Source organism: Hesperophylax consimilis, chromosome 16 (assembly GCF_061612785.1).
Source record: "Hesperophylax consimilis isolate HC1 chromosome 16, BYU_Hcon_1.0, whole genome shotgun sequence".
Classification (NCBI taxonomy): Eukaryota; Metazoa; Arthropoda; class Insecta; order Trichoptera; family Limnephilidae; genus Hesperophylax; species Hesperophylax consimilis.
The window spans coordinates 7,314,784-7,333,700 of NC_142851.1; the positions used below are offsets into that span (position 1 = coordinate 7,314,784).

General features: G+C 35.1%; 1 protein-coding gene across 2 annotated transcripts in view; it reads left to right on the top strand.

The window, feature by feature from the left end:
• kay (transcription factor kayak) overlaps positions 1–18,917 on the top strand; it is a 62,310-nt gene that overhangs the window by 6,901 nt on the left and 36,492 nt on the right. Inside the window, exon 1 of one of the 2 annotated variants that reach the window (XM_089640843.1) lies at positions 13,168–13,665. The exons of the other annotated variant lie outside the window; for it this stretch is intronic. Coding sequence (XP_089496969.1) covers positions 13,567–13,665 — 99 coding nt within the window. The 5' untranslated portion in view covers positions 13,168–13,566. Of the gene's footprint in view, positions 1–13,167; positions 13,666–18,917 lie in introns of those variants that run through there. 2 annotated transcript variants of the gene reach the window in all.

Sequence of the window (18,917 nt, forward strand, 5' to 3'; positions counted from 1 at the left end):
TTTTCCGATCATTTTATAAATAACTTAATTTTCCACATTATGCAATAAAATCATAATCGAAAATGGGTTCGTAAGTAGGAGATTTTGAACTTTAAAGCAGTTTTCATAGGTTTTTTACATTATTTTTTTCTGGGCTTATAAAATGACTTATCTAAAAAATACTAGATTATTTCAAAGGCCAAGATGTATTCTACTTGCAGTATTTAATTAAAGCATCTGAAACATTTCTAGATGACCAAATTTTCAAATCAAAAACACATGATTTTGCATTACTACGTAGTGCTTCGCCTTAACACATGTTACTTCTAGATTTCAGTAATTTTAGTATTGTATTGCCTTGTTAGATGGTACGGTTGTAGCGAATCCCAGTCGGCATAAATTACAATAAAAAATGTGGTGTGTACTGAGTTATTATTTTAAATTGTAATGTCACATCACAAAGTGTCTGATTCTTGTGGACAAATAAATTTTGGCATACTTTCATCTTGCTTAAATTTACGTAAATTGCCTTTTATTTTATCAGTGTAGACTTGATGATTCATCGAGCGATGAGGAATGTTGATTATATTTATTCACGCTATGAAGGCATTTACCTATAAACATTGTTAAAAGCAAGTTTTTCCGGGTTACAATAATAAGTGTATATTACATAATAAGCCAAGTATGAACAATATAAGCAGGTACAATACAAGTTATCATAGATAATTATGTTGTACAAAAGAGTTAAATAACTATATATAATAACAAGAGTACAAGATAAGTACTTAATAAACTGAAAGTAGTTACAGAGCAATATGAAGTAATTTTGTTGATATTAGTAAAAATAAACATGAAATGTTTGTTGTAAACATAGACATATGAATATTAGTAGACCTGCCCTAAGTGATTAAAAGCGTATTATCCCCACTCCCCATACCGGTTCCATTGGAGCCGGCTGGGCTCGCGTATGGCCTCAAGTGAAATTTGAAAAGTGACGTCATCATTCTTGTGCGAACTATGGTCGAGGCATCATCGGTTCATTTTACGAAATAACACGGCAAAATTTTGACTTGTGATATGAAAACTTGTAAAAATAGATGTGAAAAAGAGAATAAACCCAATTGTCGTATTACATTCCATAAGTAAGCATTATTTTACTCTATTTTAAGCTTATTCACACCGTATTATATGGATCAGTTTTAGAAACATATACTATCACATCACAATGTAGCGATTCTCAAGTGTGCTCATCGTTGTTTACTGGGGTAAGTAAATTATGAAACATTTGTAAAAGTGTCTTTAACTAAATACTCTGAAACTAACTACGACTCTGCAAACAGAAGAAATTTACTTTGCCGAATTTGGACTTCGCAAATTAGTTCATAACGTGGCGAGTAATTTGCGCTCCCATGTAAAAATGTCTATTCATTCAAAAGCAGATTTTACTTTTAAGAAGTAAATGGTGATATTATAATTCGAGATGCCTATTTACTGTCAGATTGATTTATTGACGAATCACAGTCAGCTTCACCCCCTTCGTTCTTCAACAGTTGATATTACCCCTCGCCATTATCCTCTCGTCTATTAATTCCTATGTCTGTGGTTGTAAAGCATGTTTGTATTTAGCAAACTTATTACGCCACGGGTGATTTACAGAACATAGCTAAATTAATACAGCGATAAAAGGTGCACATGGAGAACTATAAAATATATAATGACATATCGAAAGTTGAACAATGGAGTTTGAAAAGTGAACTATAAAAATACTAGCTTACGTTTACCCGGAGTTACTGGGGGTTATCTTTAGGACATATACATCTACCATCGCGGAATAACAAAAAAAAAATGTCTAAAGAAGCTAGCAGTCCACAGTGGAGTACTTGTACCTACCCTGATGTATGGCAGTGAGGCATGGAAATGGCAGAGGAATGACGAATGCTCTAGAAATGAGATCCCAGAGGCGTATGTGTGATACAATCATGTATGATCGTGTGAGAAATGTGGAGATCCGCAAAGAATGCAAGGCTGATTTAAGTGTAATAAGGAAGATTAAGAACGAGGAAATGAGTGTTAGGAGAATATTTGACGCGAATGTGAATTGTAGAAGAGACGTAGACGCCCGAGGAAGACATGCCACGATCAAGTGGACCATATACTTGAGTCGGGCCATGTCAAGAGTCGGAATAACAGAAGAGTATGTATGAATGAGGCATGGAATGTGTGCCAAGACAGAGTTATTTGGCGGTTCGTCCTCTCTGCCTACCCCTGCGGGAAACGAAGTGATGGTTGGTTAGTTAACATGAACATTATGTGAAAATATGATCGTACAACATTATAGTATAGATAGAAATTCCGTGAAAAAAAAACGGCAGTCCATAAATTGTGATGAGGTGTAGTCAGAAAAACAGAATAAGAAATTCGGAAGTTGCGGCCCGGAAATTCCGAGAATCTCGGAAGAACAGCGGATGAGGATGACCTCATCTCCTAAAAACTCATCCCGCCGAGAAATCCTGGAATGTTTGGCTCCCGGATCGGAATATTTTATCAAACAACAATCAATCGTGGCAGCTAGAAGCACAACATTAAATAATAAAAAAATACAGTTCGGGGAATTTATTTGGTCGTCTTCCAATCTTCCTCAGTAGCGCCAAGACGTTATAATATAATTAATTATATTTCTTGTTTATGAAAATTGTCTCCGAGTCAATTCTGTGAAATGCGAATTACAAGAGCGTGGGAAATGGTTCAGAAAAACAAAACTTTTCTGGAGTACTGGGAAAAATATGTTTCTGTGAATTCCCGATTATTGTGTTGTCGATTAGGTAACTACCCTAATGCGTTATATACATGGTGTCCGGGGGTAAAGTGCACTAACTTCGGGTGGTGATTCTACGTGATAGAAGTAGAAAATATAATTACCTTTTTATGAAATTCCAACGTTTTAAGGTAGGTAAAAAAGTTGATTTTTTTGTATTTCAAAGCTAACTGCTACCCGAAAATAGATGTGTTGATCCATAAATTGTAATCAGAAAAGCTGTGGAAATTTCACGATACCAGAGCTGACCAGATTTTTGAACAATGTTTTTTATGCTCGTAAAATACCATTGGAAAGCATCGTCATTTATCTTATAAGTGACGCAATGGAAAAAACCTAACACGCGATAATTTTCAATTCATTAATTTCTTTTTAATCGTGGCATATAAATATAAATGAAAATTTCATAGGTTTTTAATATTATTTATGGAATTTACGTAGGTGTTCGGTTTCCTGCAAACGTAATCCATACAAGGCCGGGGTCTATGGGTTGATTCTCTTACTCTTTTAGCTATAATACATATTCTTCACTAACAAAAAAAAGTATTATTCTTATTCTTCGACCTTGGTCATACATTTGATTCGAAATGTTAATTTTTTTAAGTACCCACAACTCAATATGGAAATAACGTTATATCATGAAAATAGTTGCATTAACCTAGACATTATTCCAGACAGAAGGGTTGTGAAAATTTCATGATGCCAGATCTCAAACTTTGTGATTAAGATTTATTTTAATCGTCTTGTTTGATTTTTTTCTTATTATGATAATCGGTTGATAGAAAACAAAGACAATTTTCTGCCCAAAACACTGAAAATAAAATATCTAGAATCACACACTTTTATTTACACAATATACAAATTTAAAATACAACAAATGTCGCAAATTTAGTTATCAATCATATTTCGGCTACTAAATTAAGATAAAATCATCCTGACTTTGGGCACACGGACACGCCCACAACACAATTATATATAGCCTTATCTCGTCAGTGGTCCAAACTGAGCATGAGTCATCTTTATCCTGCTTACTTCCATAGAAATTCAGGGAAACTGTTCCGGTCGCTGCGTTCTTTTTCATACGGTCTACGTACCTAGCGAATACGTTCCAAGTAACAGTTCCGAGAACACAGACGTTACGTCCCTACTTTACCTAATAAGGCCATGCGATGCGTCACCATCCGGCTTCCTTCCGTAATATTCTACGTAGGCACGTTTCTTCGTTGTTCCGTTCCGCGAAACTGTTCCGCCCAGCGCGATCGAATTAAAGTGGTTAGGCGGGATAAAGATTCTAAGAAAATACCTATGCATTCCAACGTAACGTACGCAATATTCTTCGAAACATGTTTCCGTGAAGTTATCTTGTTATTATAAACAGATTACACGTGCTTTTTCGATCACGTAATATAGAGTTTTATCTATTGGATTATTTCATTATTTTCTTTTTTTGATTTTTCCTTCTACGTGTGAAGCATATTTTTCGATAAGAATTTATTAGCATTTTAATGGAAGGTAATATTTGTAAATATAGGGTTTTCCAATAAGAGGTGTTATTTTGAATAGCCCGCTATTTCGGTAGATGTTACTTTTGAAGCTGTCATTTTTTGACATTTGACAACTAGAAACTACTCCATTAATAAAAATGGAACGATACACGCTTCAAAAACGCATTGAAATTATTAAAATTCACAATTATTAATTATGAGAATTCCATCGAAAAATCATCTTGAGTGATGAGGCCCATTTCCACCTCGGTGGCTTCGTCAACAAGCAAAATTGCGCATCTGGGGCTCCGAAAACCCGAGAGTTATTGTTAAAAAGCCTCTCTATCCTCAACGTGTGACTGTTGGGTGCGGTTTATGGTCCGGCGGAGTCATTGGACCTTACTTTTTCGAAAATGAGGCTGGAGCAACAGTTACGGTGAATGGATCGCTATCGAGAGATGATTAATGATTTTTTATGGCCGGAATTCGATGGTATTGATCTGGACAACGTTTACTTTCAACAAGACGGCGCTATGTGCCACACAAGCAACGAAACCATTGATATTTTACTATTGAATATCAAAATAACACCTCTTATTGGAAAACCCTGCACTTACATCCACTTGAATTTCCATTTTTTTGGTAATTAATTCATATCTTGGAAACGGCAATTAAACCATTTTCCTACATCCGACCGAGCTGAAACTCGCCAGATAGACTCGTCGATGACAATGCATTCTGTCAAATATCTACTCTATAAAGGTGATCTCTGCAGCAATTAAACGTGCACATATTTACCTGCCTGGAATATATGCGTCAATGAAACTATCATCATTTCAATCGTGAGATGTGGAGATCTTATTCTCTGATCCATATTTTACAACTGTTCGGTGTGAAAATAAATGTGTCGTTATCTCGGACGAAGCCAGGTAGAAAACAATCTTTTTTTTGTTTTTGTATTTTTATCTTTATTTTGTATTTTATATATCATCACATCATATTAGTAGAGTAAAAAACTAAAATAACTCACAAATAATTGCCAAATGGTCTCTAAAAGCAAGAAAAATGTAATTCTGTAATAGCATATATTTTATAACTAGCTGTAAGCCGCCGCCCTTTGCTGTGGCGCAGTCTCTCTATGCAGATAGATATATAATAGCGTGTCTTGCTTTTACGTCCAACAGATGGCGATATTTTTCAAAAAGCATGTTCTTACATTTGTATCAAAATTTCAAAGTAATCGGTGAAGAACTTTATGAGAATTAAGATTTTGAACAAACGAACATTAACATTTTTATTTATATAGATTTAAAACACATATTAATAAAGAAGTACATATCCGTACTAGATATTTATTATACCTTTGGATTAAAATAATTTCAGTTTTGTCGGGTATTTTGAACTCAAATTCAAATTTAAGCTTTGTATGAAGAGGGCCGTTCCCCTGGAACACTATCAACTATCACACAGCGCCCTTGAGGTGATTTCTCACGAAAACGGCGCTATATAAATTAGCCAAATATTATTACTATCGTATGTTGTTATGGGTTAATCTGTGCCCGCTAGACCAGTGGTCTGCTGGTTGAGCAATCGATATAGTTGGCGCCGAGGGTTCGGTTACAGTATCGTTCAATATAGTCTAGACTTTTCCCACGCAGCGTACTTCTGTTTAAAAACAAGGGAATGAGCACTGAGTATGTTTTGAAAGGGGTTATGTAATTAAACCCTATTGTCACATTACGGTCAGTGATTTTTTTATTACGCTGTAATGAATTTTGATATTATTTTTCAGGAAATAAATTTTTTAAAAGAAGAAAACAAATTATTCAGAAAATTTGCATTAAATTAATTATTTATATGTGCATACGATGCTTTTTTAAATACATTTATTTAAATTTCACTTTTGTTTTCTTGAATAAATTAATCGGAAGCCGAAATTAACCCACTTCCCGACATCCGATTGTGCTGAAACTCATCTGATAGAATCGTTTTGATACACGCACCTAATTGCGCATTTCTCTGAAATCCGATGATATTCCAGCAGTTACTATACGAAATGAATTTCGGTCTTACCCGATCGGAATTTGGCGAGGTTGTTAGCGCGGTTGACTCCAATTCCTGAGAAGGGAGGCACAATCCTCAGTCATACCAACAAAACATTTTTTCTTAAAGAGTTAAAAGACGCTTTGAAAAAGATTTAAAAGAGTTTATTTTTTATGTGAATTTCGCACTAGGAGTCCTAGTGAATGTCCGTAACCAGTGGCATGTCAATTGGGGTATGTTGTAAGACTGATTGGAGAGGGAAGGGGAACGATATAGGGAAGAGGAATCCCTGGTTGTTCAAATCTGGTCACCAAACACAGATAAAGCCATTTCAAGCCATTTTTCGAAATCAGTTCTGCACAACCAGATACTTTCAACCTTCCTCTCCCCCATCGTCTAAATTATTTGGGGATGCCATTATCCCACTGTGGACTGTTGGGGTTTTTGTGCTGTGTTTATGAGTAATTAATTGTGGATGCCATTATCCCACCATGGACTTATGGGGCATTTGAGCTGTATTTATGAGTAATTAATTGTGGATGCCATTATCCCACCATGGACTTATGGGGCATTTGAGCTGTATTTATGAGTAATTAATTGTGGATGCCATTATCCCACCATGGACTTATGGGGCATTTGAGCTGTATTTATGAGTAATTAATTTGGAATGCCATTATCCCACCGTGGACTGGAGGGCTTTTGTATTTTTTGTATTTTGATTTTACGGATTCTTTCGTAATTCTCTAAAAAGTTTGTTTATCCCACCGTGGGCTGTTGGGGCTTTTGTGCTGTATTTACTAGTACCTACATTAATAAATCGGAGGAACTAACGAATTACATTTTTTTTTAAATCCATAGATTTTTGTATCCACTAAATCAAATAATTGCAAAGTTAACCTATCAAGCTGTAGTTGAACTAGTGATGCGATATGATATGTTAACTTAAAAAATATTAAAGTTTCAGTGCCGGCAACCCGGGCGTTTATTTAAGGTTGGTTCTGTACAGATGTTTTTTTTTTCATTACCCTCCTCACTAGACAAAGTCTGTTCTGAGGCTGGTAATCAACAATTTATATATAAACCAAATGTTTAGTAAAAAATAGTAAAATAAAAATAATAAGAAAAAATGGGTAATATAAAAATAGAAAAATAAGTGTAGTACTATATGTGTTGAAAAATTATGTATAAAAATATGAAATGAGTATTTCGTATTAAAATTAATTGTAAAATTTTGTAATTTTGATAGAATTTGTGTGCAGTATGTTTTGTAAAATGCATTAGATGTTTAGAATATGTCTAATATCTGTTCTTTCTTTTACCATCAACCAGTTTACAAATCTTTTTAACACCCAATTCAAATTATTTGGTAAGACGTAAGTTTTAGTTTGGGTTAGAAAACCTATCAGGTCCACGATTCTCGACGAAGTCATTCCACTCGAACGAGTGGTTCGACCCACTCACTGTCGACTGGAATGACTTTTGACGTTTGGCTCAAGAATAAGAACGTTGACCAATGTATGTACTTTCGACGACGATAGCGAGCGGCCTGGATTAGAGAATCGACACCCAGTTGAAAATTTGTTAGTAAGCTTGCCTATAATCAGGAGCTTTCTAAACTGGGAATAATTCACATAAATAATAATAATATGATTTTGAGAAACCTGAAATAGAAAACATATCAGAAAAAATTAAAACCATTACTTGGAATGTGAGTCCGTAAGGTACAGCTCGACACACTTAACTTTGAAGGTGGCCAAAAGGGGATTAGCGAAAGAACGGACTATTTTTAAATCTCTTTTTTCAATTGCATTGATGTACCATCCATATTTTATTTTAAAACTAGGAATATATTTGGTAATGTGGGCCTATATTTTCAAAATTTCAACAAGTATCAACATTCGGTTTAAAGGTGTAGGAAAATGGAGTGTTTTTTTCTTTTAATTTCACCTAGACAGTCACCTTCTTCATATTTTTGAACGTCAAGGGTACAAAAATTTCATCTAGAAATATAAAAATTCTGTTTTAATGAGTGAGAAAGGGAAACGGGGTTGTTTTTCGAAATTTCGTGTAGACAGTCACCTCCCTCTTATAAGATAAATAGAAAATAATTATTAAGAATATCTACCGGTTATCTATCATATTAAATAGGTACCTAGCTACATAATTAATTTTATTTTACAATATTATCTGCCTTGGTTGCAATGCATACACGGAAAAAACTTACTGACATAAAATATTGCTGATTTATTAAGAATCTCTTCAAATTATTCGTAATCCGGTTAAAAACGGGACTGCAGGGCCTTAACGAATGAATTGATAGGTTTAAACGTTTAGTAAAAAGGGAATGTATTATATCCTTGTCGGAACACGTGTTCATAAAAATAATTATTATTTCGTATTTCGTCCTAATACATTATCAAGGCATGGTGCAGGTGCGTGAACACATGTTCAGATATATTTGGAATGTACTAAAAGTTTAACAGGAAACGGCCTGCAATCCCGTTATTAACCGGATTACGAATAATTTTAAGAAATTTTTAATAAATCAGCAATAATCATTTTTCTCCGTGTAATATAAATTTCAAAGTAATGATCTTAATTAAATGAATATTTCAAAGCTCCATAGCTCTTGGCGGAAATGACATTGCAATCTAAATAAAATATATCTAAAAATAGTTGGCGTTGACTTGGAAATCTCCCACAGAAAAATCGGTGCCTATTTCATGACGTCAGAGCTCACTGTCCTAGATTGTTGCTGCTTAAGAAGCATTCAAATAGATTTTCTGCTTTATATTAGTTAAGATAGCGTTTTAACTCAAATTAATCATTACAGCATTATTATTGTTCCCGTCGATAACGCTAATCAGCAATTATCTGTTTACGAATAATGACGTACAAACGCCATTATTAATTAGATTATAACACACCTTAGTTTTTCGGGATTTACCTGCATTATCATATTTACTAAGAACGTCAATAGGATATTTGTAAACGCTTAAAAGGAAATGCTTAAATATTATATTTGAATTAAATTCAACTTCCTAAAAAGAATTTATTTACTAACAATTTTATAAATAATGTTTAAACTATTTGCAATAGTAACATAACATATGTATACAGGATGTATCGGCACGTACCCGACAAACTTTAACCAGCTATTCCTTAGCAAATTTGGAGTAAAAAATGTTATGGGCACTTTCCTGTCCGGTAAAATTTTTTTTAATAAAAAATTTACTATTCATATTTGCACCACATGTCAATGTTTTATCCTTTGTCAAAGTTTGAAAACCCGTCTGGCAATATTTTGTTCGAGTTTTTTCCATTATACAAAGGTAAAGGGTCACGTATGGAATGTGGGAATCATAGGGCTATTAGCCTGCTAAGTTCAGTTGGCAAGCTGTATGGTAGAATTTTGATTGAAAGGGTAAGAAAGGAAACAAAGGATAAAATATGGGATGTGCAAGGTGCCTTTATGAGTGGAAGGGGGTGCATGGACCAGATCTTCTCTTTGCGTATTCTCACCGAGAAGTTTCTGGCAAAAAACCAGAAACTTTTCTGTGCCTTTGTAGATCTACAAAAAGCATACGACCGAGTCGACAGGAAAAAGCTATGGAAGGTGTTGTCCAAGTATGGAGTGAATGCGAATCTGACTCAGACAATTGCGTCTCTATATGAGGGAAGCGTTGCATGTGTTAGGGTGAACGGTGGTTTTACGGGGTGGTTTGATATCACAAAAGGTGTTAAACAAGGTTGCGTAATGTCACCGTGGTTATTCAATCTATACATGGATAATTGTATGCAAGAATTGAAAGAGGTGGGATTGGGCGCGAATTTGAGTAATCTGAAAGTATGTTGCCTGTTGTATGCTGATGATGCGGTGCTGATTGCTAATAGTATGGATGATCTGCAGTCTCTCGTGTCTAGGATGAACGAAGTATGCGTGAAGAATGATTTAATGATGAATGTAAGTAAGTCTAAAGTAATGGTGTTTGAAAGATAAAGTAAGAAAAGAGTGTGCAATATAGCTGTGAATGAGGAATACTTGGAGCAGGTGGATGAATTTGTGTATTTAGGAAGCATGTTTACGAGAGAAGGCTGACAGAGATATTGAAAGAAGAGTAAATGCAGGTAACTCCATTAATGGAGGACTGAACGCAGTTGGCGCTAACAAAAAATTGTCCAAATAAGCGAAGTTAGCAGTCCATAATGGAGTGCTGGTACCTACCCTGATGTATGGAAGTGAGGCATGGAACTGGCAAAGAAAGGATGAAAGTAGATTGAATGCTGTTGAAATGAGATCCCTGAGGCGTATGTGTGGTAAAACCATGTATGATCGTGTGAGGAATGTGGATATCCGCAAAGAGTGCAAGGCTGATGTAAGCATAATGAGTAAGATCAAGAAAGGGACGCTTAGATGGTTTGGGCATGTAGAGCGAATGAGCGAAGAAAGGAGTGTAAGGAGAATATACGATGCAAATGTGAATGGTAGCAGAAGTCGGGGACGCCCGAGGAAGACATGGCATGACCAAGTGAATCAGGTACTTGAGTCGGGCCATGTCAAGAGTCAGAACAATAGAAGAGTATGTATGAGACGATGTATGAATGTGAATGAGGCAAGGAGTGTGTGCCAAGACCGAGTTGTTTGGCGATCCGTCCTCTCTGCCTACCCCTGCGGGGAAACGGCGTGATGGTTTGTTAGTTAATTAGTTCGTTGAATAATGTACTTACGTACCTACGTTGGCGCGCTTTTACAATCACAACGAAATGGCACGGCACCATTCGTCTCATTTTTAACTATTATTATTTAGTGTGTACGAAAGAGCGAGGACACTTTTTGATACACTTGATAATAACAGCTGTTGAACACGAGAAACAATGCAAATGACAATGACGGAGTGTGGATTTTTTATTTATTTTTTGTTTTTAATGGAAAAAAAATGTTACCGGACAGCAAAGCGCCCATAACCTTTTTTACTCCAAATGTGTTGAGGAATAGCTGGTTAAAGTTTGTCGGGTACTTGCCGATACACCCGTACAGGGCGTTAAGGGACGTACTTGACTTGCTTTAACAAATGATTTCTGAAATTATTTAGATTAAAACATGTATACTCTTCCACTTGTTACCACTGGTCAAGGACGAATTGTTTCACAGAATTTGAACAAATCATCAAATTTCAAAGTTGATTTTCAAGTTCTGATAAAGTTCTATCCAAATTCTGTTACTATTTCAGTTTTGTGAAGTAACTGTTCAATATTGATATAATAATATAACATGAATAGACCCTTCACAGAACTTGAAAATCAACTTTAAAATTTGATGAATTATTCAAATTATGTGTTTTCTATATGTCGTTCATGTCATCGGAGACCAAAATTTCATTATCATTTTTTCTACACATAATGTCAGGAATCTCTGGTTAAAGTAACTCAAGTACCCCTTTAACCTCCTGTATAAAGTTTATGATTTGGGAAGTATGTTTACGAGATATGAGAAGAACTCCATTAATGGAGTAGTGAACATGGTTGGCGCTAGCAAAAACTGTCCAAAGAAGCGAAGCTGGCTGTCACAATGGAGTCCAGCACTTACTTCATTTACCCTCCCTGATGAGCCGTGGAACCAAAACCTAAGCCAAAAGCTCCTAGATCACTGAGGTGTGATCTAGCAGCTTTTGGTGGAAGGCACTGGAAGGATGAATGTTGTAGAAATAAGATCCCTGATGCGTATGTGTGGTATGATTGTTAAAATGGGAGATGAACAACTAATAGATTTAGTAAAATCCAATGAATATCGCCATACTATTCAAATGTGCGTTGCGTGTGTAGGGCAAGTGTGCACGTCGACCTGGGAACGTAGCATTGTTTACGTTGCGTACGTGAACACATTGTGTCACTTACTTAATAAATTTTGCTACCTTTATCACAAAAATTCCTTTATATTTACCTCGAAGAGGTTTACCTATCCATTGACGATAATATATTTTTTAAATCTCATTGTGTACAAAAACATTTCATTTAAAGAAACATTATTTTAAACAACTTTTAAAAATGATAACAATTTTAGTTTGCTAAGAACCTGCGGTTTCAAAGAATGAATATAATTTAATGCTCTTTCCTGTACAAACCACAATAATTCTATCTGTTCTAGGGTATTATGGTTTTCTTAATGTCATATTTTTATTTTATTTATTAACGAAAACATTGTTGTTTATTAGCGTGTCTTCAGTGGAGCAAAGCTCATACACGTATCAACACCTATAAATACGTCAGTTTGTACATACACGACTTTGTTTTCAAATACGGCTGTTTCGTATACCCTATAAGTACATCAGTTTGTACATACACGACTTTGTTTTCAATGTGACTGTTTCGTATACCTACCCTATAAGTACGTTAGTTTGTACATACACGACTTTGTTTTCTAATACGGTTGTTTCGTATACCCTAGCTATAATAAATAATTACATTGCTGATAACAGCATAACATAATTATCGCAATTTGTGTGAACCCGACTCAACGCCAAGTTGAATCACAGCTGGGCTTCGCGTGTGAAAAACTGGTGAAAAGAACCTTCTTGAAAATGGCCTGGTATCAATTCTTCGTTTGAGAATCGTAATGGAACGTTCTGGGCTCTTCTACTCGGAGGTTTCTTCTTGGGGGCCAGTCCGGCCAATAGCCAATACGTTTGGAGCAGTTTAACAGTAGACTAGTCTGAATAGGTACTTGATTCGTGGTAGGCAATTCAGTTTATTCAGTAGGTAGGTACTTGTTCGGTTTACATACGGACCGGTCCCCCACCCCGCCCACTTGCCGGGCCGACCTTGCGCGGCTAAAACTTGTACAATTCGCGATCCGTCGCCAGTTGATAAAAATATCCCACCGAAGTCGAACGCATCAGCGATCGCGGAGCTCCTGCTTCTTCTTTACTTTATCAACAATCCCAGTGGTGACTCACTGATAACGTGTGTGATACTGCACTCTACGAGAGCAAATCTCAGTCAATCTCATTCGAGGAAAACGCGCCTACCTGAGAAATTAACATCTAAGTAACTGTTTGCTGCAGTTTTCACGACTGGCAATCTTTTCGTGAAAATTTCGAATTTCAAATTTGTTCTGTAAAGTTTGCTGTGGCGACGCTTATTTCGGAGATTGCTATTATTTTGAAAATTATTGTGGTTTGCTTGTGAACATTTTGAAGTTTTTTTAAAACAACTTCTGTGGATTCTAAGTGCGTTTTGAGGACATTTATGTCGCAACTAGTTCCATTCACCCAGTTCTCGGTTGATCTGGATGATAACCTCATGTTCGCCACAATGTTTGACTGGAAGGCGGAAGACAAGAAGCTGGTGAGTAAATTTTTGTACATATTTAAGATCCTTTCATTATTAAATTCGCCGTATTTATAATCTTAATTTATATTAACTGACTTCTTCCGTAATTAGTCAATTACTGGCCAAGTACACACTTATTTTTAAAATCAAAGAACACACGAATGTATGCACAGATGATAATTTTCTACGACAAAATAGTTAGTGAGAGCACTTGAAATTGACATGTTATATTTACCCAATTCCTTGCATGCCTATTCAAAAATGCGCAACGTTTTTCTCTCTACAATAATTTTCAACTTAGCCGCGTCTGAATTAGGTACGTGTGACTGACATTTTCACCTCTTTCAATCAAATTTATACAATGATTAGTATTCATAAAACCGCCGTCCATTTTTTAAAAATAAATTATTTCGATATTTGATTTTCCATTTGACGTTTTAAAAACGCTGAAAAAATCAGCACCTCTCTTTTATTTCGTAATATTATATTCGTTGAGTACAATCATTTCGGTAAATACTGTATTTTATAAAATTTATATTTTTTATGAACGGCATGAGTAACACATGTATTATGATGACTCATTCCACGTCATACGCGGGAGGCACTAGATTTAAATGCCTACTTTGCAAAGATTATTATTTGTACTAGACAAATAATTGCGTTTTCTTATTTCATGAATATATTTTTTTAAAGCTTTTCACAAGTGTGTACGTAGGCAAGTACCTGCCCTAAGAAAGTACGGTATGGATACGGTAATCCCAAATAAATAATTATATTGTATCTCTGTCCTCAATGCCATGTTTAGAAACCACCAATTTACGTAGTTTGGGTACCTACTTGTATCATTTGATTTTTTTATTATTATGGTAATCTCTTGTGATATTATCTCCTGTCAGAATTGCCGCCAATTTTATTTTAAATTTCACTGGAAGTGGAAACATGTTGTAATCTAATTATTTTACGATATATATATATCGTTTGTTACATAAATAAAATGATCGCGTTTATTTTATTTCGCTCGAATCGACAAAAATCGAAAAAATATTATTTTCTGCAGTACGTGCAAATGATGCGTTGTATGTTGTAGCAAGCATTTTCCTCAATCTTTCCTGTTCCATCGGTATGTACCTACCTGCCTGTGGGCATTGCTTTTGTAGGTAAGTACTTACTGGATAAAGTGTTTGTATACTTACTATGTTTTTACCAGTTGATGGCGTATCACATCACTAGCCATGTGTAGGATTCCACCAGGGTTTTAGGACAGTTAAAAAAATAATCGAACGTTATTTTTTACTGAATGCTGAATACATGAAAATATTAACGGAATTGAATTTATTTCGAAGCATATGTAGGTATATGTGCATCCTACGCGTAGGCATAGCTTTACACAAGTATTTATCGTACTTACTGTTAATTTGGCACGAGGGTTTTTTACCTTTTAATATTCCTACGGAAATAATGCATAATGTATTGTCAAAGTTCAAAGATAAATTGAAAGTGAAACTGTTCCGTTCGGCCTTAAATCGTTCTCGGCTTTGCGATATTCAACAATGCGCCATTATTTATCGACTTTAGTACGCAATTATTATCTACACCAGATCTTCAATGTATACCATTTAAACTTTTAATGTAATTATTATCTACACAAGATCTTCAATGTATACCATTTAAACTTTTAAGTAGGTTCTTATTAAGTACGTAAACAGGAAATCGTATGAAAATATATCTGCGACGCAAATTTTCAATTGCTGAAATTTTATATTCAAGCCAAATAGGCATAGGTTAACGTAGGACTTAACATAGGTTTCAATTTCGTGTTATGCTAACAGTAGCTACGTGTAAAATATAGCATATTTTGTACCGACTGTCTTCTAAAAATATTATGTACATATAAGGTAAAAATAATAGTTCCAGAATGGTAGATTTTCACAGTATAGCCCTGGGTTTGAGACCCCTATTTAGAATCGGTAAGTAAATTATACAAAAAATAGGGACACGCACTTTTTTTACAAAAAAAAACATTCTATAGGAGTAATAATGACAAGTATTTCATTTTCCGGAATAGAATATAATGCATTTTAATTGTTATTTCGTTCAAATTAAAATCGATTATTCACTTGGCACAGCCATTGTTATTGATGCGAAAGTTCAGGGTTAGTTTTTATTCTCTTAACCCAAAATATGAACCTATGAATTCAGTGGCGGCTCGTGACTTTTTGGTGTACTTAGAGTGCTAATATTACAAAAAAATGCATTATTCATGTTGTTGGAGCTGAAACAATTTTTTTATTTTTTTTTCGAAAATTTAAAATCCGTGAAAATGAAATTTCCTGAAAATCTTCATACAAAAAGTTGAATGATCGAAAAAAAAAAACTATTTCATCTACAACAACATCAATAATGCCATTTTTTGTAACAGTAGCACACTAGTACATCCAAAAGTCGGAGCCGTCACTGCCTATGATACTAAAATATGTGTTGTAGATTCTTATTTAGGTTTAATTAAGAAATAAATATTTTTACATTATTATGTCAAAACATGGCGTGAAGAAAAACGTCAATTTATCCATTTTTGTAACAAACTAGCTACTAAAATGTATTATATTCCATTTACGGAAACTGAAATACTTCTCATTATTACCTAACTGATGCAAAGTGGTTTTAAACAACATATTTACCCAGAATCGAAAAGTTGCTTGAAATGACATTAGCCGTGTTAAGTGACCATATTTGAATAGCCAGATATTTTCCAACATTCCGCTTTCCCATCTCTTTCGTTTGTTGAATTTCTACTACTAACGACTTAACCCAATTTGGGCATGTCGTAGACCCTCTGGATCCGAGCGATTGGGGGACCCTTGAGTAGTATTCACATAAAATTTAACAACGTAGCTAGTAGCTAAAGTTATCCAATTATTGTTTGAACATGGTATAATATTGTCTATGGTTATGGCCAGGTTGAGAAATCTTTCTTGTCTCCAATAGTGCACAGTACATATACAGGGTGTATCGGCACTAACCCGACAAACTTTAACCAGCTATTCCTTAGCACATTTGTAAAAATGTTATGGGCACTTTGCTGTCCGGTAGCATTTTTTTTTCAATTAAAAACAAAAAAAATTAAAAAAATTCCACACTCCATCACTGTCATTGGCATTGCTTTTCGTGTTCAACAGCTGTTATAAGCAAGTATGTCGAAAAGCGTCTTCGCTCTTTCGCACACACTAAATAATAATAGTTAAAAATGAGACGAATGGTGCCGTGCCATTTCGTTGTGATTGTAAAAGCGCGCCAATATAGGTACACACGTACATTATTCAACGGAATTCGAATAAAATATTGCCAGATGGGTTTTCAAACTTTGACAAAGGATAAAACAGTGGTGACATGTGGTGAAAATATGAATAATAATTTTTTTATTAAAAAAAAAACGTTACCGGACAGCAAAGTGCACACAAGATTTTTTACTCCAAATATGCTAAGGAATAGCTGGTTAAAGTTTGTCGGGTACGTGCCGATACACCCTGTATAGTTCGCTGCCGTCCTACAACGGAAGGACTTAATGCAATTCGTTGTAACTTTCAAGGAATTGAACACGTGTTCTCTTGCCTAAGGGAAACACCAGGAAACGTGCAATAAATTATAATTAGGTAACTTATTGCTCACTTTCTAGAATCAATTAGGAAACTTGGGTTGCTTGTATTGTTTTCCTTACCTGGAGATTTGACCTAATCGTATGTGTGTACATACATATCTTTGTACGTGTCTATTGCTTAATATTCGTAGAATCTTTATTTTTCTTTAAGAACACATTAAATGCCACGTGGGCGTATTTTGTGATACAAAATTCTTGCAACTTTGGTCTTAAATTTCCAATACAAAACTGTGTTTAATCATCTCATCACGAAATTTGAGAGAGAACAGTAGAGACAGGGCGCGTGCTAATTGGCCTAGAACCAAAATCTTCTATATCAGTGGCCACGTTGATTCCATTCAAATCAACACAGTGTATCATCTATTTCGTGTTAATAATAATTATCAGTCTTTTCTCAACGATTTTATAAACTTTTTTAGATTCTCACGGCCAAAAGCATTTTTGTTGTTTGTTTTTGGGGTGTTATGCCGTGTTGCGCTAACTCCTTCTTTAGCCGACGTTTCGGACAGCGTTGCAGTGTCCATCATCAGGGCAGATCCGGTAGATTTTCGGATCTTCACACATCTTCGGATCTACCGGATCTGCCCTGATGATGGACACTGCAACGCTGTCCGAAACGTCGGCTAAAGAAGGAGTTAGCGCAACACGGCATAACACCCCAAAAACAAACAAAAAAAAAGATTTTATAAACGTTTTTTTCTGTGTTTTTTAACCCATTCCCTGCACCTGGGCCCAAGGGCGCTTGGAGAATAAACATTCGAATTTGGTGCCTATTGAAATCGTATTTTTATATTAACGATGATAGCAGTACCATTCATATTGACCTCCATTAGCATAATGGTCTTTGAAATAACTGCATTATTGACTTTAATCGGGAGGTTTTCTAAAAACTTCCAAAATCTACACTAGTGACGACCAAACTGAAAAATATTACCAAATATGTTTTACGTTGATTCAAAATTGACACTGATAAAATTGATGTTATTGTTTCGTAGTAGCTCTTCTAAACTACGCAACGGATTTTGATAGGGTTTTCACTATCACTTAGAGAATTTTTTCCGGAAGGTTTATATATATAATACATGCATATTTTATTTATATAAAGTAGAGAAAAGTCGATATTTGGTAATCAAGTCTTAAAAAAAGATTTTCGGGCGCGCTTACATTGCTAACGCTTGCTAAAGATTATGAAATATATCAAAATAATGTGCTGCGGAATTGTATATCTTAAAAAGGCCTACATAAAGTCTGCAATGGTATATGTATATCGCAGAAGGATAACCCACCAACCCCGGGTACACGCCAGCTAGTAATAAATAATTGATTTAAATCACTTTAAGTGCTTGATTCATTGGTTTCGCGAATGCAATTTCGCACAGCAAATGCTTCAATAGATAGCGGGTAATACTAGTTTAAAGTTTGCTCATACGAGTAGAACAATTTGGTTTAATTCAATCCATTGCGTCACCATCAAACAATGAAGTCGCCATATTTATTATTTTATCCGGCGCCATATCGTATATAATTTACCCTCACCTGTGTAAATACCTCTCGTCAGTCGTCTCCAAATCGGTTCTCTTATCTCATTCCTCTAATAGTCAGGTTCATATTG